At 40.3% G+C, this 23,218-nt stretch overlaps 2 protein-coding genes and 1 long non-coding RNA gene across 3 annotated transcripts in view; 2 read left to right on the plus strand and 1 right to left on the minus strand.

The window, feature by feature from the left end:
• Positions 1–1,139: 1,139 nt before the first annotated feature.
• Positions 1,140–6,271, plus strand: LOC125779627 (uncharacterized). The gene is made up of 3 exons (XR_007423414.1): positions 1,140–5,549; positions 5,889–6,071; positions 6,130–6,271. It is a non-coding gene; the product is annotated as an uncharacterized LOC125779627 (long non-coding RNA).
• A 735-nt stretch (positions 6,272–7,006) lies between these two features.
• LOC125779290 (uncharacterized) overlaps positions 7,007–23,218 on the plus strand; it is a 96,486-nt gene continuing 80,274 nt past the window's right edge. The window contains exon 1 of the mRNA XM_049460525.1: positions 7,007–9,891. Within this exon, the coding sequence (XP_049316482.1) occupies positions 7,248–8,867 (1,620 nt within the window). The 5' untranslated portion in view covers positions 7,007–7,247 and the 3' untranslated portion in view covers positions 8,868–9,891. The remainder of the gene's footprint in view (positions 9,892–23,218) is intronic.
• Positions 19,803–22,822, minus strand: LOC125779756 (uncharacterized). Its single transcript, XM_049461027.1, has 2 exons — positions 21,557–22,822; positions 19,803–19,850 (listed from the first exon to the last, which is right to left on the minus strand). The coding sequence occupies exons 1-2, from the start codon at positions 22,820–22,822 to the stop codon at positions 19,803–19,805; spliced, it is 1,314 nt and encodes a 437-aa protein (XP_049316984.1).

Raw genomic sequence — 23,218 nt, forward strand, 5'->3', positions numbered from 1 at the left:
CAGAACTTTTCTCTCGAAAACTCGCAACGTCGACTCATCGGTTGTTGTCATCGTCCAAGCCTCTGCGCCATATAGCAGGACGGGAATTATGAGCGACTTATAGAGTTTGGTTTTTGTTCGTCGAGAGAGGACTTTACTTTTCAATTGCCTACTCAGTCCGAAGTAGCACCTGTTGGCAAGAGTAATCCTGCGTTGGATTTCTAGGCTGACATTGTTGGTGGTGTTAATGCTGGTTCCTAAGTAGACGAAATTATCTACAACTTCAAAGTTATGACTGTCAACAGTGACGTGAGTGCCAAGTCGCGAGTGCGACGACTGTTTGTTTGATGACAGGAGATATTTCGTCTTGCCCTCGTTCACTGCCAGACCCATTTGCGTTGCTTCCTTGTTCTGTCTGGAGAAAGCAGAACTAACGGCGCGGGTGTTGAGACCGATGATATCAATATCATCGGCATACGCCAGCAGCTGTACACTCTTATAAAAGATTGTACCTGCTCGATTCAGTTCTGCAGCTCTAATAATTTTATCCAGCAGCAGATTGAAAAATTCGCACGATAGGGAGTCGCCTTGTCTGAAACCTCGTTTGGTATCGAACAGCTCGGAGAGGTCCTTCCCGATCCTGACGGAGCTTTTGGTCCCGCTCAACGTCAGTTTACACAGCCGTAGTAGTTTTGCGGGGATACCAAATTCAGACATCGCGGCATAAAGGCAGCTCCTTTTCGTGCTGTCGAAAGCAGCTTTGAAATCGACGAATAGGTGGTGAGTGTCGATTCTCCTTTCACGGGTCTTTTACAAGATTTGGCGCATGGTGAATATCTGGTCGGTTATTGATTTACCAGGTCTGAAGCCACACTGATAAGGTCCAATCAGTTTGTTGACGTTGGGCTTTAATCTTTCACACAATACGGTCGACAGAACCTTGTACGCGATTTTGAGGAGGCTAATCCCACGGTAGTTGGCGCAAATTGTGGGGTCTCCTTTTTTATGGATTGGGCATAGCACACTTAAATTCCAATCGTTGGGCATGCTCTCATCCGACCATATTTTGCAAAGAAGCTGATGCATGCTCCTTATCAGTTCTTCGCCGCCGTGTTTGAATAGCTCGGCCGGCAAATCCGTCGGCCCCTGCCGCTTTGTTGTTCTTCAGGCGAGCAACTGCTATTCGAACTTCTTCATGGCCGGGTAATGGAACGTCTGCTCCATCGTCATCGATTGGGGAATCGGGTTCGCCTTCTCCTGGTGTTGTGTGTTCACTGCCATTCAGCAGTCTGGAGAAGTGTTCCATCCATAATCTAAGTATGCTCTGGACATCGGTGGCTAGATCACCTTTGGGGGTTCTACAGGATTATGCTCCGGTTTTGAAACCTTCTGTAAGCCGCCGCATTTTTTTGTAGAATTTTCGAGCATTACCCCTGTCGGCCAGCTTATCAAGCTGTTCATACTCACGCATTTCGGCCTCTTTCTTCTTCTGTCTGCAAATGCGTCTCGCTTCCCTCTTCAACTCTCGGTATCTATCCCATCCCGCACGTGTTGTGGTCGATCGTAACGTTGCGAGGTAGGCAGCCTGTTTTCTCTCCGTTGCGACACGACACTCCTCGTCGTACCAGCTGTTCTTTTGCATTTTCCGAAAACCAATGGTTTCGGTTGCAGCTGTACGTAAGGAGTTTGAAATGCCGTCCCACAGTTCCCTTATACCGAGTTGTTGACGAGTACTCTCAGAGAGCAGGAGTGCAAGCCGAGTAGAAAATCTTTCGGCTGTCTGTTGTGATTGCAGCTTCTCGACGTCGAACCTTCCTTGTGTTTGTTGGCGTGCGTTTTTTGCTGCACAGAGGCGGGTGCGAATATTGGCTGCAACAATATAGTGGTCGGAGGGAGGGAGGGAGGACCTCGGAGCGCACGCACATCTAAAACACTCGAGACGTGTCTTCCGTCTATCACAACATGATCGATCTGGTTGGTGGTTTTTCGATCCGGAGACTGCCAGGTAGCTTGATGTATCTTCTTATGCTGGAATCTAGTACTACAGATAACCATATTTCGGGCCCCGGCGAAGTCGATCAGCCTCAACCCATTTGGGGATTTTTCCTTGTGGATGCTGAATTTGCTAAAGATACCTTCTTTGCCCACCCTGGCGTTGAAGTCGCCAAGCACGATTTTGACATCGTGGCGGGGCATCTCTCATAAGTGCGCTCCAAGCACTCATAAAAAGCATCTTTGGTCACATCGTCGATATGTTGAAGAACCTCGCTTTAATGCGGATTGTGGCTAGACGTTCATTCTCCGGAGTGAATGATAGTACTCGGCGACGGAGTCTCTCTCTCACCACTTATCCAACACCAAACGTGCGCTCCTTTATATGGCCACTGTAGTAAATGTCACAAGGACCTACGCGTTTCTGTCCTTGTCCCGTCCATCGCATTTCTTGGACGGTGGTGATGTCAGCCTTTATTTTCACAAGGACATCAACCATCAACCTGGGCAGCGGCACCTTCCCAATTAAGGGACCGGACATTCCAGGTGCATGCCCTCAAATCATAGTCCTTATTTCGTTTGCCATGGTCGTCATCAAAAGGGGGGTCTCTCATCCGAAGCTGTTTGTTGTTTTTCATTGGGGGTGTTTTTTTACCTGGCGGGTCCCAAACCCAGCGCACAACCCTATGCAGGGGATGTTTCGCCTTCTCACTTTAGCTCGCCTTCAAACGGATGTTCTTAGGCTACCCAGAGGATAGCTTGGGACTTGGTCAAAGACCGGAAGTCGTGAGCTGCTTGAGTCACATGTAAAAGAATCGTTTCTGGCCACTCCCAAGTGAATGGCGATCAGAGACCTTTCCTCACTTGCGTGAACTTCTACACATGACTCCATCCTCCCTTTCATACATGGCCAATTAATATTTATAACACCACATGGTCTATGAATCATAATTTTTGTAACAACATCAAATAAACCTGGATCGATTTCCTCATCAGGAATTTCTGCTGAGATGATGTCATCTATTTGATCGCTTGTTATTTTGTTGACTAACCATTACCAAAATATGGTCATGTGGTAAACCTCTCTTTTGCCATTCCACCGAATACATCCAACATCGAATTCGCCGAAAACTTGATGTTTAACAATAAAATCCATCAATGACTTCAGTTTCTGTCTAAATACTAGTCCAGTTTTGTCATGAGGTCTGTAGAAGATTGCCCTTCATATAAATATTGTTTGATTTCGTCACATTGTGGATTACATGTAAATGTAATAAACAAATCTGGTCGATCATACAAACGAACATAGCAAATGGCTTCTTGTGCATATTCATGCATGTGCCTTGGACTGCCTGTGTAACTTGCTGGTAAAATAACAACTTGTCCAACATTGTCAACACTTCCATCATTATTGATTGCATCGGGGAGATGTATATTGATTGATTGAATTGAATGAAGTTCAAACGCTCTGTTTCTATCTTTGCATACATGTCTACGACATATTGATGAAAGAGTCTCCGATATTTGAAAATATGATTTTCCTGATTTTGTGGCATCATAATTCTATGTGCATAATAGTTCATAGCGCTGACATTTTTATTGACTTCACGTTCTGAAGAGAAAAAAAAAACAAATGGAAATTTAAATCATTTCTTACTAATTCTTGTTAAACAAAAATGAAAGAGTATATTAAACACAACAAACAGTCACGTGGGTTTGTGAGATCTACCATTTTTAAATTAATAGAGCATCCACCTTCACCCCGACAAAACAAAATTGCGTACTGTAGGGCATCGTAAGAGCGATGTGTTTCACAAATACTTTGTAATTGATTATTTCTTCTACGCAATACAATGTCACGTGATTGAAACTCATCACCGACAATCACCACAGCAACTTCATTATTTATAGGTGCATTAAATCTTCGTTAGTGTTCTCCGATAGGTCTTCTATCAGCACGAATCATGATTTTATGATCATCAGACGGCATCTGATCAAGCACTGTCCGAAAAGTATTAATCAAATAATTATGTTCATGAAACAATGCTTGCAGTTCACGTATTATTATTCCTCTGGCACTTGTGAATATTGAATAACGGGCATCTACTTCATTTTCATTATTGCCAAGGAAGTAGATTTGCAAGAACTGGTGGTTTGCATCTGGAAATGGCAATAATGAACCAATCCTATGATAAATTTGCCCTTGTATCTGCAATTGTGAGGCAAAATATGATTCATTAGAACTTGTGAAAAGTTCTGAAATGTCGCTGTATGCTTCATTCGAAATTCCCAGAGCCGAAATTACCTTAAATGTCGGTATGAAATTATTTCGTATTACATTCGTCGCTCCAAAGGAAGTCATTTTAAAGCACGAATTATATATTTGGATATTATCCAAAAAATGTTTCGATTGCGGCGTTGTCCCTGAAATTAATGTTGCCAATGGTTCCGGTGGGTATTGTAATTCGGGTAATCTTACTTTGCCACTGGAACAACACATTCCAGGTGTTTCATTATGAAATTTCAGTGCATTACAATGTTGGCATACTTTGTGCATTCCACCAATCACCACACAAAAAAAATTATTTCGTAATTTTTGTCCTACCGTTTGAAAGCGAAAACGAAACGTTCGAGATCGTCTGCACTCGAAAAACACCAAAAAATGACGAAAAGACACGAAAAGACATGAAAATGTGACAAAATTCAATTAAAAATTGGCCAAAAAATCCAAGTAATTTTTAGCTCACCGATCGGACATTAAACAAAAAATTTCAAATTTGAGATTATTTCACAAAATCATACGATGCACTTGTAACAATCAGAACACTTGTTTAGCAAAACAATCAATTTTTATCTAATTAATCATTGTTTTTTTTTAATTTTTTTTTAATAAAATATTTGATGATTAGAACGAAAATTAATTTATTTTTATCAAAATACTCACCAAAAAATGCGAAGAAATTAATATTTTCAAAAATCTATTATGATAAGATCAATCACCAATGACGTCCAAAGAGAAAAGAGAAATGATAACAAATTGCTATTTGCACCACTCCGGGCAATGCGCTCCAATACACAAATGACAAAATGTATTCAATACTAATAAATGCTATATGTGGTACAAAAAATGCTTGTGGCAAAAACACACTCACTTCACATACTCACCGCACACACATGCGTTATCATATTTCAACCAAACTTCAAATAAACCATATATAAGCCACTGTCTACGTAGTGTATAAGTTTGGTTGAAATCGTATGACGCGTTTATGATTAGTTCGGCGACGTACATATACGGACTTATTTTTATATATATAGATTTTAGTGCTGACCTCCTTTTGTCATCTTTTAGGAGCAAAAAAGGAGATTTTATACTTCTATTGTGATTTTTTTACTTCATTTTAGTATTGATCTCCTTTTGTCCTCCTTTAGGAGCAATAAAGGAGATTTTTTAATTTTTCGTAGCTTAAAAATCGTACTTTTGATTCAAAAATTACAATTTAACGGGAAATAATAACTGTTAATTTTTGTCTTCAAGCAATTGTTCATTTCACCTGTGTGTTTTAAAGCGTGCAGAGGTAAGTGTTTTATATCTATTGAGTATTAAATATTTTAAATTGATAATTAAATGTACTCTAAAAGGCATTTAAAACGCCTAGTGAATAAAAAATTAAATAATTTATATAAAAAACAAAATAATAATACACAAAGTGAAAATGATGTGGAAAGTGTTAATGAAATTGAAAGTGATACAGGCTCTAAAGAAGTTTTTGAAGAAGTTGAAAGTGGTACAGGCTCGAAAGAAGTGATAGAAGATTTTTGTTTGCCAGCTGAACCACTTTCAAAACAGTTAGCCAATTGGGCAATTGAAAATCGAATAACAAGCGCCACATGTAATAGTCTTATTGCAATTTTAGACCCACGAAATTTAAATGTGCCTATAGCTAGAGGAAATATCGGCGCAGAACACTATACTCCTGGAGCGGATTATTGACATATTGCAACCGAAGAAGATTGAATTAATGATATTTCCCATTAAAAACATGAATGATTTAGCATCTACAGAGTCCTTGCTTTTGAATAAGCCTGAGGCAGAAATTGTGAGTATGATAACATACATTTGAAAAGATGTTACTAAACAGTTTGAGTTTATTATAGGTGGCGTATCTGAAGTAAACATTTTCAAAGAGGCCCCTATCAAAAATTTTGGATGAAGAGATTGCGGAGTCCCTGCTCTTAAAAGTGAATTGGGATGGAGCCAAAAAAAAAGTTGCATTGAAAAAGTATGCATTTTTCAATAAATTTCTTTACGGTAATACATAATTTCAATTCATGTTAATAAAAAATAAAAGTATAAAAATTTGTTTTTGTTAAAATAATTGCAGGTTGAAAATAATATAGGATTTATCATAGAGATCTCCTATAGTAGTAATCATAGAGATCTCCTTTAGAAGTAATCATAAAGATCTCCTATAGCAGTAATCATAGAGATCTCCATTAGGAGGTTAAAAGGAGTACTCGCGTTCCAATGACATGTAATGTTAAAAGTGAGTATACAATTTTACGTGTATTTACACACGAGTATTAGGAGTAATAGGGAGTATAGGAGATCTTCTAAAGGATTAATCCAGGAGGTCTCAAACGATCATCCTAAAATCTGCTGGGCTGAGACTCATTTAACCACACATAAAGTATTTTCTGTTTTTGTATACTTGTATATAATTAAATCTTACAATTGTAGAATCATTGAGGACAGCAAATGAGCAAATCGGGTGCTATTTAGCATTCCTAGAGCTCCATCTTGAGATGAGTGTCCACAAAAATGATCCCACATAACCCAAAAGGTGGGAAGAGCTGTGGATCGAGCTTGCTCAGCAGGAAAATTCTTTGAAAGGCTTACATATATATGTACACATATATATCTAATACTAGCTGACCCCGCAGCCGTTGTCCTGCGTGAAATTATGTAGTTTGAAATGAAAAGAAAGTTAAATTTATCATTTCATTTTTTTTTCAATGTAACGCAGTTTATGGAGTCATGTGTAGAAGTTCACGCAAGTGAGGAAAGTTCTCTGATCGCCATTCACTTGGGAGTGGCCAGAAACGATTCTTTTACATATGACTCAAGCAGCTCACGACTTCCGGTCTTTGACCAAGTATCCTCTGGGTAGCCTAAGAACATCCGTTTGAAGGCGAGCTAACGTGAGAAGGCGAAACATCCCCTGCATAGGGTTGTGCGCTGGGTTTGGGACCCGCCACGTAAAAAAACACCCCCAATGAAAAGGAACAACAAGCCTCGGATGAGAGACCCCCCTTTTGATGACGTCCATGGCAAACGAAATAAGGACTATGATTTGAGGGCATGCACCTGGAATGTCCGGTCCCTTAATTGGGAAGGTGCCGCTGCCCAGCTGGTAGATGTCCTCGTAAAGATAAAGGCTGACATCACCGCCGTCCAAGAAATGCGATGGACGGGACAAGGACAGAGACGAGTAGGTCCTTGTGACATTTACTACAGTGGCCATATAAAGGAGCGCAAGTTTGGTGTTGGATTCGTGGTGGGAGAGAGACTCCGTCGCCGAGTACTATCATTCACTCCGGAGAATGAACGTCTAGCCACAATCCGCATCAAAGCGAGGTTCTTCAACATATCGCTGATTTGCGCCCACGCCCCGACGGAAGAGAAGGACGATGTGACCAAAGATGCTTTTTATGAGTGCTTGGAGCGCACTTATGAGAGATGCCCCCGCCACGATGTCAAAATCGTGCTTGGCGACTTCAACGCCAGGATGGGCAAAGAAGGTATCTTTGGCACTACGGTCGGTAAATTCAGCCTCCACGAGGAAACATCCCCAAATGGGTTGAGGCTGATCGACTTCGCCGGGGCCCGAAATATGGTTATCGGTAGTACTAGATTCCAGCATAAGAAGATACATCAAGCTACCTGGCTGTCTCCGGATCGAAAAACCACCAACCAGATCGATCATGTTGTGATAGACGGAAGACACGTCTCCAGTGTTTTAGATGTGCGTGCGCTCCGAGGTCCTAACATCGACTCGGACCACTATCTTGTTGCAGCCAAGATTCGCACCCGCCTCTGTGCAGCAAAAAACGCACGCCAACAAACACAAGGAAGGTTCGACGTCGAGAAGCTGCAATCACAACAGACAGCCGAACGATTTTCTACTCGGCTTGCACTCCTGCTCTCTCAGAGCACTCGTCAACAACTCGGTATAAGGGAACTGTGGGACGGCATTTCAAACTCCTTACGTACAGCTGCAACCGAAACCATTGGTTTTCGGAAAGTGCAAAAGAACAGCTGGTACGATGAGGAGTGCCGTGTCGCAGCGGAGAGAAAACAGGCTGCCTACCTCGCAACGTTACGATCGACCACAACACGTGCGGGATGGGATAGATACCGAGAGTTGAAGAGGGAAGCGAGACGCATTTGCAGACAGAAGAAGAAAGAGGCCGAAATGCGTGAGTACGAACAGCTTGATAAGCTGGCCGACAGGGGTAATGCTCGAAAATTCTACGAAAAAATGCGGCGACTTACAGAAAGTTTCAAGACCGGAGCATACTCCTGTAGAACCCCCAAAGGTGATCTAGCCACCGATGCCCAGAGCATACTTAGATTATGGAGGGAACACTTCTCCAGCCTGCTGAATGGCAGTGAACACATAGCACCAGGAGAAGGCGAACCCGATACCCCAATCGATGACGATGGAGCAGACGTTCCATTGCCCGACCATGACGAAGTTCGAATAGCAGTTGCCCGCCTGAAGAACAACAAAGCGGCAGGGGCAGACGGATTTGCCGGCCGAGCTATTCAAACACGGCGGCGAAGAACTGATAAGGAGCATGCATCAGCTTCTTTGCAAAATATGGTCGGATGAGAGCATGCCCAACGATTGGAATTTAAGTGTGCTATGCCCAATCCATAAAAAAGGAGACCCCACAATCTGCGCCAACTACCGTGGGATTAGCCTCCTCAACATCGCGTACAAGGTTCTATCGAGCGTATTGTGTGAAAGATTAAAGCCCAACGTCAACAAACTGATTGGACCTTATCAGTGTGGCTTCAGACCTGGAAAATCAACAACCGACCAGATATTCACCATGCGCCAAATCTTGGAAAAGACCCGTGAAAGGAGAATCGACACTCAACACCTATTCGTCGATTTCAAAGCTGCTTTCGATAGCACGAAAAGGAGCTGCCTTTATGCCGCAATGTCTGAATTTGGTATCCCCGCAAAACTAATACGGCTGTGTAAACTGACGTTGAGCGGGACCAAAAGCTCCGTCAGGATCGGGAAGGACCTCTCCGAGCTGTTCGATACCAAACGAGGTTTCAGACAAGGCGACTCCCTATCGTGCGACTTTTTCAATCTGCTGCTGGAGAAAATTATTAGATCTGCAGAACTGAACCGAGCAGGTACAATCTTTTATAAGAGTGTACAGCTGCTGGCGTACGCCGATGATATTGATATCATCGGTCTCAACACCCGCGCCGTTAGTTCTGCTTTCTCCAGACTGAACAAGGAAGCAACGCAAATGGGTCTGGCAGTGAACGAGGGCAAGACGAAATATCTCCTGTCATCAAACAAACAGTCGTCGCACTCGCGACTTGGCACTCACGTCACTGTTGACAGTCATAACTTTGAAGTTGTAGATAATTTCGTCTATTTAGGAACCAGCATTAACACCACCAACAATGTCAGCCTAGAAATCCAACGCAGGATTACTCTTGCCAACAGGTGCTACTTCGGACTGAGTAGGCAATTGAAAAGTAAAGTCCTCTCTCGACGAACAAAAACCAAACTCTATAAGTCGCTCATAATTCCCGTCCTGCTATATGGTGCAGAGGCTTGGACGATGACAACAACCGATGAGTCGACGTTGCGAGTTTTCGAGAGAAAAGTTCTGCGGAAGATTTATGGTCCTTTGCGCGTTGGCCACGGCGAATACCGCATCCGATGGAACGATGAGCTGTACGAGATATACGACGACATCGACATAGTTCAGCGAATTAAAAGACAGCGGCTACGCTGGCTAGGTCATGTTGTCCGGATGGATGAAAACACTCCAGCTCTGAAAGTATTCGACGCAGTACCCGCCGCGGGAAGCAGAGGAAGAGGAAGACCTCCACTCCGGTGGAAGGACCAAGTGGAGAAGGACCTGGCCTCGCTTGGAATATCCAATTGGCGCCACGTAGCGAAGAGAAGAAACGATTGGCGCGCTGTTGTTGACTCGGCTATAATCGCGTAAGCGGTGTCTACGCCAGTAAAGAAGAAGAACGCAGTTTTATAAACAACATTTTTCGGTTTCTGTTCTGGTGTACAGAAAAGATGGTTTTCCAACTCGTGAGCACGCTACGGCCATGTAAAAAACATAGCATTTCCAAAATTATGCCTCACACTATGCGACTATCTTTAGGTCCTGTTGACTGTCATCTCAAATTCAATTTTCACTGGAAACGGAATACGTTTGAACTGAAATGGCAAATCGTTAGAACTCAAAGGAATTCGTAGGATCAAGCATTCTGTCCCTTTGTACTCGATAGGTGCATCACAATCAGTCGGGTTCCATTACACAGTTTCGGCGCATGAAGATTGGGAAACATAATAACGACAGATCCTACTTTGAGACGCAAATGATGCGGTGGCATACCAAGCCTGTCCAAAGAATTTAGGAATACCACTGGATAATTCACGGCGTCGTTTTCATAGTCAAGACGATCGATCGATTTGTCTCCCGGAACTTAACTTTGAATCTTCCAGTTGAAGTCAACAACATCGGTATTTTTGCCAGCTAACATTGTGCGTGCACTTAAGGAATCGTAGTTATGATAATTTGGCCAATGTCCGAACATTTGTGATGAGTTCATCCTTCGTGAATTGATAAAGGAAAGATGGAATTGATATCGAACCACCGGAAGTATCAACCGAAATTAAACCATTTCCAATTTTTAGCGAAGACGAAGTAAAATGTCTTTGAAACTGTCGAGGTTTATATCGAAAGGTATGCGAACTTCATTTTCATTCCAGTGATTAGCGTGTTCCAGCATTTGTAATTGCTGACTTACTTCTCCAAAACTTGCACATATTCCCATATACCATTCACATGTCCATACAAAAAGGACAGAACGCTTGATCCTACGCATTCCTTTGAGTTCTAACGATTTGCCATTTCAGTTCAAACGTATTCCGTTTCCAGTGAAAATTGAATTTGAGATGACAGTCAACAGGACCGAAAGATAGTCGCATAGTGTGAGGCATAATTTTGGAAATGCTATGTTTTTTACATGGCCGTAGGCTCCTACGCATTCCTTTGAGTTCTAACGATTTGCCATTTCAGTTCAAACGTATTCCGTTTCCAGTGAAAATTGAATTTGAGATGACAGTCAACAGGACCGAAAGATAGTCGCATAGTGTGAGGCATAATTTTGGAAATGCTATGTTTTTTACATGGCCGTAGCGTGCTCACGAGTTGGAAAACCATCTTTTCTGTACACCAGAACAGAAACCGAAAAATGTTGTTTATAAAACTGCGTTACATTGAAAAAAAAAAATGAAATGATAAATTTAACTTTCTTTTCATTTCAAACTACATAATTTCACGCAGGACAACGGCTGCGGGGTCAGCTAGTATAGATATAAAATTTCCATGTCACAATGATAGTTACCGCACTCCTCCGAAACGGCTTTGCCGATTTTTTACTAAATTTTATATGCGTATTCAGTAGGTCGGAGAATCGGCTACTATCTATTTTCCATACTGCTAAAAGTCGGAAAATTGGACAATTTCAAAAATTAACTTTTTCCGCACAATTTTTTTTTTTGTTTTGTTTTTCAATATTTTAATTGTAAATTATTTTAATCGTTCAATTTCGGTCGCTTGCTTTTTAATTTCGGCTATTCAAGAGGTAAACTATTGAAAACTACACAGTGAAACTTTATGTGTGTTTCACACAAAGTGATCAATTACAGATTGAAATTTGCTACGAAGCCACGAAGAGATCGCGCTACGGCGTTCAGTTTGCCATCAACGTATGGCAGCCCAACGAGTACTCCCAGGGTGCGATGACATAAGTACTCGTACGTGTGAAATTATGGATCGCTGTCAATCAGCAAGGGATCATCACGACTTTTCAAAGAACAGCTACGATGTTTGATGGACTTTATCTTGAAACAATGTGCATGCGGTGCTGTTAGGTACTAGATGTACTCTGTTGAGTGGCAATCAATGTTGAGATGAGATCAGAAATTATCAAGTGGGTCGATACATGAACTGCAATGAAGCCCTTAGTAGGATATTTACTTTTGCAATACATGAACCTTTTCCGACTGTTGTGCATGTCGAAGTTCATTTGGAGAAGGCCAAAGTGTGTATTTCAACCCAGAGAATACAGTACAGCCAACAGAAAAATCACCAACAACAAAATCGATATTGACGATTTTTTTTCTCAGCTTGCGTCAGTGATCCGTTTGCGAGAAAATTGCTCTATTCGAAAATGCCTTGATATTATACATGAGATGCATCGTCGAATAAATGTTTACACAGAAAACAAGGCCAACAAGTAGATGGACAGTCAGGTGTGTTCTCAACTAAGCATGTCAGCAATTACAATTGCTGGAACTTGATAATCACTGAATCAAACAATGAACGATGCGATAGCTACTTCCAATGCATCTTAAGTTCGCACACGCATGATCATCTCAACATTTCAGCCTCCAAATCTACGTTAATTATGGGATACGAACAAAAATTACATTGCCGAAGATATTTTACATCGTATTCGCTAAGAATTGTAAATGGGCAAATTCTGATCGTCTTGACAATGAAGACGAAGCCGTGAATTATCCAGTAGAATTTCTAATTTCTTTGGAGAGGCTTGGTATGCCGCCTCAAAGTTGGATCTGTCATTAATATGTTTCGCAATTTTCATGAGCCGAAACTATGTAATAGAATCCGACTGACTGTGATGCAGCTATCGAATACAAAGGCGCCGAATGCTTGGTGCTACGAATTCTTCCAACGATTTGCCATTTCAGTTCAAACTTAATCAGTTTCGAGGCAAAACTGCATTTCAAATGACAATTAACAGGACACAAGGATAGTTGCCAGAAGTGTGTGGCATAAATCTGAAAATTCCATGTTTTTCGCAGGGCCTGCACTACGTGGCGTGTTCATAAATCCAAGCCAAAAAAATGCTATTTATCAAGTTGCGCTACATTGAAAGAAATATATAAAAATCGCAAATAAATGATTTAAATACAAAATATAGTGCACTCAACTTTTTTTCATTTCAAAACACATAATTTCACGCAAGAATACGCCGGCGGTGTCAGCTGGTATATATATATGTGGCAACCTCGAATTATCATTACGGCGTTAATTTAATGTTTGGCGCAGCACTCCTAAAATACAACTCTACCTAACTCCTAAAGGCAACGCTATCAAATGTTTTTAATCCTTTATTCCTTTTCTTATTATATCCTTTCTAGTTCTTAAGTTATAACGAATAAAAAATAAATCTCTTCTGCTATTGGAAGTCAAGCATAACGCATCATCTTCACTTGTTCCCACATCTGGTGACCTCGTTGGTAAATTGAACAAATTAATTTCATTCAATAACATTGGGGATTTTCCAAATTCAACTCCACGTCTACCACTACCAACAATGACCGAAGACAACATCGAAGCTTATTTTTATTCTCTGGACTTTTGGTTTAGCGCTTCTTCAATTTCCAACGATAATAGGAAATTCGACATCGTTCTTGCATGTGTACCGCCTAAAAAGCGCTTCGCTGCATTATAGACGCTGCGCCGACAAATTTTAAATACAAATACATTCAGGACAAGATCATTGAGCAATTTTCGGGCAGTCAACAGCGGCGGCTGCAACGTGTTCTTAAAGACATGGTTCTAGGCGACCGACGCCCAGCGAGTTATTTAACGTACTCCGTATGTACAAGCAGCAATTATTGCTACAAACGTCGCTATCGTGGAAAAATTAAAGATCGAAACTATTGGGATGCGACACAACCATGCGCAAGAGGGTCTGGCACTTAATGAAGTTTCGAGCATGAAACTTGAAATAGCAGAATTGATTAGGCAGGTGCATACGCTTTTCAACAACAAAGGATCAAATTTTCGTTTGCTGGTACCATAGCAAATTCGGTTCGAAAGCATGTAAATGCCGAGAGCCGTGCAATTTTGTTTTAATGAAAAAGCCTTTATAGGGCCGCTCGGCTGCTACGGTTTTAGAGTTAGGCAAACAATCTAAAACCTTAAAAACATACTGTTTACGCATATAAATTACAAATAACCGTCTTGTTTTTTGTTATTATTGCTTTATTGATCAGACCATCCTGTCTGATGAGTTCTCTGTTTAAAACTAAACTTACATTCTAAATGTCTTAAACCTGCATCTTGTCTCAGTTGTTGTGGAGTTATTGCAGCGGATACGACGCCGACGCTTGCGTTGGCAGTTTGCCGCTACCGCTGTGCCTTACCTGTCAGCGGGGAATGTGAATTCGCTGACTCAGGCCACGCGCGGACTTTGTTGTTGACTATGTTGACTGCTAGCTGCCAGCGTGAGAATGTGGATTCGCTGACTCAGGCCACGCGCGGACTTTATTGTTGATAAAGGGCAGCTTATGTTAACTCCTCCCCTTTTAAATGAAGGCCATCCACGGACTTCTTAAGATTGTTTATGACGTTCTGAAGATTCTGGGATTTGAGTCTTCTTTTTCGCTCTCGGTATAGTTTAATTAGACCGTAACAGGTAATTAGTATGACAATGCTAGTGAGACCTGATATCGTTGGTCCCATCATAGTCCTCCCTTCGATTTTCCCGATAACACGCAGGTTTTCCATATTTATCTTGTGAAGGTATGGAAGACTCAAAATCTCTTGATGACTGGTGATATTGAGGAGCGCCGTCGTTGCTGATCCTGGTAATTTTTTAAACATGCCGTTTACGTTTTTGAAGTAGGATCCATTAATTTGAATCTCATTTTCGAAGGAAAGTAAATAAGTTCCCTTTATGGTCTTCTCGGTGTCTGCGGTAGTCTTGACTAAAGCGGTATTATCGTTAATGATGATTATGCCATCATCGACCACCATAATTGGTTCAAGGTGGCTAGGGCGAGTGCTGCAGTGGGCAACATTACCAGAATGAAGTTGCTGCGCGCACGTTGGATGTTGTAATTTTTTGCAAAACGTTGATGTGAGCGTTGCGCTGCAATTTCCAATCGCCAAAATTTGATTATGACAATCGGCAACATTGTTGTCATTCCCAAGGTGCAGGATTGTTCCGTTGTGTTGGACAGGAAAAATAATAATTCTCTTACAGACTAGTACTGGCTTGGGATATTTGATAATCAAATGTAGAAGATTACCGTCTAATAGAACCTTAATATATGATACCTCCATTAAATCAGTGATAGTTGTGTTTGTAGAGTGCATTTCAATAATGTTTTTTATATCATTTGAGTTTAACAACATGGGATTTATTATCCCTATCTTTGCAAGGGTAGTAGTTGAAATTAAAGTTTCAATTTCATTTATAATGATCCTATTTCTTGCAAGCAACATTTCATACAAGTGACCAGTGTCGATCTGTCCAGCTTTTGAGTTTTTAATGATGTGGTTAACCGTTTCCGTCAGTTCATTTATCTTTTCTTGTATCCTTGTGTTTATTTCTACCTGATGTCGCTCTGAGTCTACGAGTTCCTGTTGTCGGAACTTTGAGTTTTCGAAATCGTCAAAGTCAGGCGTACTTGCGATAACCTTTAGGGCAGTACCCAAAACGTTAATGCTCCTAGCCTGCCTGTGATGGATGTCCAGTGTTGTCAGAAGCACCTTTATATGTGCAATGTCTGCGTCGAGTAACATTCTCATATGGGATAGAGGGAATTGCGTTGTTAAGCCTTTGGTTTCCCCAACTATTCCCTTGTATACTGTAAGATTAGTTGTATGCCTTAGATAGCCAAATTCCTCCCAAATCGTCGCGTCACCATCCTGAATCGGTATGTAGTCGGAAGTCGAATAGTCGGTCAATTTTGCCGTCGTCGTTTGAATAAGAAGTATCGCAATCAGTATCCTGAAAGATAGTGTGAAAGAAGCTTAAATAATTTACCCTATGCTATTTAAAGAATTCTAAAATGTGCTAAGAATTTTCCCTTACTTTAGGTTGTCCTTGTGGACCACCCTCCCTTTTATGAGAACCGTGGTTCCCAAGTCTGCTTCAACTTCCTCCTCAACATATAAAGGGGTTAATTTATTTCCGAGTCGTCTGTTAGTCTTTACCAATACTCTTTTCCCCACGTCGAATACTCTATTCCGTCTGGAGGGGTTATTCCTATCCATTTGTACTTGTTGAGTCTTCATTATTTTCATGGTTATCTCATTCCTCAGTTCGGGTGGGTTGGCGTGAAGTATTTCGATTGGTTTCATATTGGTCACCGAGTGAATCGTTCGATTGTATTTAGTTGTTGCCATTAATATGAGGTCTGTCGTCTCGTTAATTTTTCTGTCCAGTTTCAAACATCTGGCTATCTCCAAAAGTGTACTATGGAGGCGTTCAACCTGCCCGTTCGAGGTGCTATGAAGGGGTGGTGCGTTTACGATGTCCACACCAAAACTATTCCCCAACAATGTGGTTATCGTTTCAGAATTTAGAGAAGCTTCATTATCACAATAAATTGTTTTTGTGTTTGGAAATATATTCATTAACTGAATGATTGGGACCTTTACATCCACAATTGTTCGAGAAGGTATAGGCTGCACCACCGCAAATTTTGAGAATTTGTCCAGACAGGTAAGAAAGTACTTTTTATCTGTCGAAAAGATATCAATGTGCAACATTTCCCCGGTATAGGAAGGGATTGGAGTTACACCATGTTCCTGCTTACATGGGTGTCTGTCGTATTTGGCCTTACCACAGATCATACAAATCGCGACAACTTCATTCGCCAAATTTGTCATCTTTGGGAAATAGTAATCGCAGAGGATTTGTTTAATATTCTCCTGGGCTGCTCTGTGAGCTCGATTGTTCTCAGCAACAACAATCTCCCTCTGCTCGTTTTTGTTGACAATATCAGACACCATGTTTTTGCAGTGCCAAAACTTTGTTGACTGAAAACTCCTTACTAATTCATCTTGTATGCTGGCCAATGTTGGTAGATCGCAATGTATGGCATTTACCACATTTGGGTTTACAGCTATTTTTATCTCCTCAATAAGGTGCTTTCTATTTGTAAATTGAATTATATGACGAGTTTTATTGCCAAAGTATATTAAAGTCATGTCTGCTTCTTCTAAAACGATTTGGTTTCGGAAGCAATTTAATGGTTTCTCAGTTCCTTCTATCGTATAGGATAGTGACATTTCGCTGTGGACTGTAGCCAAATCTGATTAGGCAACCTCCTCTAGAAAAAATTTTAGCGTTATGGTCGTCGATAGACGCTTTCCAGCGTTTAATTTTGGCATTTGGGTTTCGGTCTGAAACCGCAAACGTAAGTGGCTGATGGTCTGTAAAAATGTTTAAATTTTTAACGCCATAGAGATAGATTCTAAGGCTTTTTAGGGCCCAGACTATGGCAAGTAACTCGCGTTAGTTAATACTTTAACCTTTAACCACAACCTTATCTTTCAGTAAACATTAAAGAAAAATCATCAAAACAACTTTATCTTAGAACAATAGAAGCGCACTATCAGTACAACAAACAATAACAACCCAAATAGTTATTTACTAGTAAACAACTAGCATCTCAATAGTATGAGCAGCGATAAGCATAACTTATATAAGCAACTGGAACAATAGCCTCGAGGTCACTTTACCATTATCGACTGCCGAGTAACAAGTTACCACTTGTAACACTTGTACAGATAAGTGTAATATATTCAATATTGTAGTACATGTGTATACGTTGAAATATTATATAAATAAAGGATCAGTCAGAACCAATCTCATTGGCTGACTTAAAATTATATATTTATTTTATTCATAACGAGTAAATAAATTAACTGGCGCCCAACGTGGGGCAGCAACAAAAAAGGATCATCAATAATATCCTTAGTCAGTCTGCCTGAAAGGGAAGAACCTAGTCCCTGGAAACAAAAAACGGATTCATTTAAACCATCCAAGAAGTTTACCAGTGCATCATCCCACACAACGTCAATCAAAAGGGATTCACATAAAAATCCTAATACGACAACAAATTGAAAGTAAAGGATCAATATACCATCCTTAGCAAACAACAATTCATAGAAAGAATTTAATTGCATTAACCCACGTAGTCGCCGATCTGCAACGACAGTTATCCGAACTACAATTAGGAAGAAGTGCAACCATTCCACAACGAACAGAACAAATATGTTCTTACACCAGACCAGAAGAAGTGGATCTGAATATGTTTAAAACACTAACACAATTTAATGGTGATTACAACGAATACAGGAATTGGAGGAAAGTAGCAACCACATTAATGGAAGACATACGACAATTCGAAGGACATAATATATATGCCCAAGCATTAATAATGATCAGAGGAAAAATTACTGGCAAAGCATCACAGATCCTGATCAACCACAACGTAAAGAGAAACTTCCAAGACATCATCGATAGGCTAGACGATTCCTATGCCGACAAACGACCAATATACGTTCTGGAGGAAGATCTGATGAAAATGCAACAAAAAGAACTACCACTGCATGTATATTATGACAATCTGAACCAAGCATTGAATGTAGTGCTATCCAAGATTGAGATCACACACAAGGAAGAACGAATAATCCAAGTATTGACACAAGAAATCCAAGCTAAAGCAATCAGAACATTCGTCACTGGACTGAGAAGTGTAGCTATCAAGAATGCCATCTATGCACGAGCCTGCACAACATTAGCAGATGCCTATCGCCCGTACAATGCTACATGATTCACGCCATCAGAACCTCGAGTACATTCCACGATACAACCATCATCAGAATCATAATTTCAGCAATCATCATCAGAATAATTATTCTTATCAACAACAACCCCCATTTGAACCAATGGATATCGATTCATCTACCATATTCCGTAGACCAACAAGACAAGGTTACAACAAGAATCAGCAACAACCACCACGAAATCCGCAGCCTCGACAGAATTATCAAAATCCATTTAAGAAAGTAGCAGGTGCATTGGGATACAAACGAGAACGAGATAATACAAGTCATGCTAATATACAACCGAAGAATCAACGGATCAACCAAATTACACACGATCAACAATCAAATACAGAATACGAACAGGAAGAATATTTTTTATTCTAAGGCATGGGTTACCAACGCTTGTAAGGACCACAGAAGAAGGTAACTCAGTGTATATTTTAATTGATAGTGGTGCAGAAGAAAATTATGTTAATGCAAAATTCCCTCACGCAAAAAGGATAGAAGTAGAAAGTAAAAAACAAGCCGCTACTTTACACGGTAAATCATTAATTAAATATAAAAAGAAAGTGAATATTCAGTATGGAATTTTTAGAACTCGATACCTTACAAGATTTCGATTTCTTGATAGGAATTAAAGGTTTAAAGCAAATGAAAGCAATGATATGTTTGAATTATATATCAAACTGTTTGATTTGTAAGATCAAACTAACTCAACAAAGATTTTAGATAATCCTTACCACTGGTGGGGGGAATTAAACAACGTCTTTAGTCAAGTGAGAATTTATTCATTCTAGTTTTATTTAGTAATTTGGAAACCTTATATACTATTTTTCAAAATATCCTAAATAACTAAATATATGTGTATGTGTGTATGTTCATATGTATGTTTATGCTACATGGTATGGTATTGCTTTCAAGGGCACATGTTGTGTGACCTTGGGTTTGTTTTAATGTGAGTACATTTACAAGCAGTTGCTAAAATGTATTCTAAGAACTAGAGATGAGCGATATGGTGATTTTTCGATATCTGTGATTTCAGTGATTGCTATTTTTAAATCACTGTGATTTTATATTGCTATTGCGATCGCAACTAAGTCGACGTTAAAACATCGTTGTTGTTGTTGTAGCGGCAGATTCTGCCAATTTGACACTGTTTGGCCGAATAAAAGTCCTGATCTGTTCCACTTACGTAGACCCGACTGTCGTGGGAACGACGAAAATATTTTGTCGTTATTGGCGGCAAATTTCTCTTTTGGCTCTTGTAACTCGAGTCAAGTTTTTCCGTCTTTCTTTTCACTACATTTTCGCAAATGTTGAAGCGGTTCGGCTACCTGACACTTAGACCGTATAGCATAGTTCATTTGTATGTTGGTATGATGGTTTCACACATTTCTTAGAAGGAATTACCATTAGTGTGGTGATAATTTGTTTGTTTAGAATACCCGCTTTTAATATTTTCTAGATCTAATAATTAACGGGAGTTTCCTAATCTTTGGGAAAATATTAAAACCCCGTAATTTTTAAATAAGTAAAATTAAAACTTTAATTAAAACAAATTAAAATATTCCATAATTCCATTTTGCTAACATTTCATCTACCACTTCAAATATCTGCTATACTTCACTTCTTTTCCTTGATACATTTCCTGCCATTATTAAAAATTATAAGAGCGTTACACTCAAAACTTCAAACCGCTATGACGAAAAATAGCATATACGATGGAGGATGGAGTCATGTGTAGAAGTGAGGAAAGTTCTCTGATCGCCATTTACTTGGGAGTGGCCAGAAACGATTCTTTTGCATATGACTCAAGCAGCTCACGACTTCCGGTCTTTGACCAAGTATCCTCTGGGTAGCCTAAGAACATCCGTTTGAAGGCGAGCTAACGTGAGAAGGCGAAACATCCCCTGCATAGGGTTGTTCGCTGGGTTTGGGACCCGCCACGTAAAAAAACACCCCCAATGAAAAGGAACAACAAGCCTCGGATGAGTGACCCCCTTTTTTTATATACAATACCCTCAAGAAAGTTGTTACTTTTCTGCTATTTGCTATTGTGATCGTAATTCACAGGTTCGAACTGCTATCGTAAATCACAGGTTCGAACTGTGATCGCAATTCACAGGTTCGAACTGCGATCACAGTTTCGAACTGCGATCGCTGTTCACAGGTTCGAACTGCGATCACAGTTTCGAACTGCGATCGCAATTCACAGGTTCGAACTGCGATCACAGTTTCGAACTGCGATCGCTGTTCACAGGTTCGAACTGCGATCACAGTTTCGAACTGAGATCGCAATCGCAGTTCACAGAAGCGAACTGCTATTTATAAAATGTGATCGCAGTTGCGATTTGCGATTTTTCAATCACTGTGAAAAAATCACCGGTGAAATATCGCTCATCACTACTAAGAACCCATGGGTTATCATACATATGTAAACATCTTATCTTAGTAATGTTTGTGTTATTGTCTATTGAATGCTATTGTTTTGCATGACCATGCATTTTAAGTATGTTTATGTATATGTGTGTATGTTCAATATATTTGAGTGGACTGTATCAATAGTAAGATTTAATAATTGTGAAATATATATGTAAACGTTTTTAAATATAATGTTGTTGTCCGTGCTTTGGCAGCAACGAACATGTTCAATTTTGAACATTCTCCCGGGCGGCAAAAGTAACTTACAGTTTGTGATCGTGTCATGTTCGCCAACTAAGTGACGTTCACGATGACTACGAGCCTTTCTATGTTGAATTAGTTTGTTCATCACTATTTCTGCTAATTCGTTACAACGGTATCCTGCTGACTTTTCATCTTTCACATCGGACGACGGTGTACCTTTGATGTGACGCTTCTTTTTTCGTACCTTAGTATTCTCCTCTTCCTCCTTCTCTTCTTCGCCTTTCGGTAATTGTTGTATGTGTATGATTGGTAGACATCCCATCCGTTTCTTCTTGGCCCTTAGATTCAGTGCTGCTTCTTCCGCTGTCATACCTCCATCTTCAATGATCGGGCCTAGATCCATTGTTGTATCTGTAATAATATAACCAGCCTCTCTACTTCCTCCGAAGTGAGGACTCTCCCGGGCAATAAAATACCTGTTAACGTCTTTTTTTCCCGTGGTAGCTCTCCAAGATTCCTTTTGCTCTTTTGTTTTGTCATTGATTTTACGAAGAAAGTTCTTCTCCTTCTCCGACTTGATATTCAGCTCTGACTTCAACATCTCATTGTTTGATTCAAGCAAAGATATTTTGCTCTGCAAAACGCCACGTTCCTCAGCATCACGCATTAGCTCCTCATTATGTTTAGTCAACTTGGAAATCTCCTTCTGTTTTAACTCCAACACACAATGCAAACTATCCGCTTCACTTTGCAGACGCGCCAGTTCCGACATACAGGAATTGCGTGGCGAACTAATGCCACTGCTGCGATCCAGGCTCTCGTTAAAGCTGTGCTGTGAGTATCGTAAAACCGAAATCTCATCCTGTGACAGATTTAACTTGTCACGTAACTCGCGTTCCCTGATCTCATTGGAAGCTCTAAGCTCATTGAGTTCCTTTGTCAGCGCTTGCACTCGTTCATTCAAGTTATGTTCGCGTTCTGTGGCTTCATAGAGTTGTTGTTGCTTTTGTGAGAGTTTGTTATCAATTTCTAAGCGATACGAATCGAGTGTACGCTTATGTTCCACAGCTTGTGCTTCCAGTTGTGACTCGAGTGCTGCGAATTTTTCTTTAGCAAAAGCTTGGTAATCGGAGAGACTTGTTTGTGCCTTCTCCATTTCTGAGGTTTTGAGTTCCATTTTGAGCTGCTCGTAAAATTGTTTGCGCACGTTATCATATCTGCGTGCCAGTAATTCCCAAGCAGTGTTGTAATTTGCACCTGATCCCGTTATCAGGTGACTAACCATTAGTCTAGCATCTCCTTGAAGACAAGATTTTAAATAGCTCATCTTTTTGGAGTTACTAATGTCCTTATTATTATGGACATACTCCTCGAAAATCTCTTTGAATGATTGCCATTCTCGGAATTCGCCTGAGAATTTTTGCAATTCTATTTTTGGTAATTCCAATTTTTCCGTTTTTTTTAAGTTGATTTCCTTTTGTTTTTTTAATACACGTAAAGTATTGGTGACTTCAAAAAAAAGTTCTTCTAATCCTAAAACATTACGTGGCTTGTTGTACTTCATCGTCAATTTGTCGATATCTTTCTCCATGAAGCTCCATAAATTCTTGAGACGGTTTTCGAAAATTTCGATGTCAGTTTCGTCTCTAGAATTTATATTTAACTTTACATCTGCAATGAA

The sequence above is a fragment of the Bactrocera dorsalis genome, chromosome 6 (assembly GCF_023373825.1).
Source record: "Bactrocera dorsalis isolate Fly_Bdor chromosome 6, ASM2337382v1, whole genome shotgun sequence".
NCBI classification, from domain to species: domain Eukaryota; kingdom Metazoa; phylum Arthropoda; class Insecta; order Diptera; family Tephritidae; genus Bactrocera; species Bactrocera dorsalis.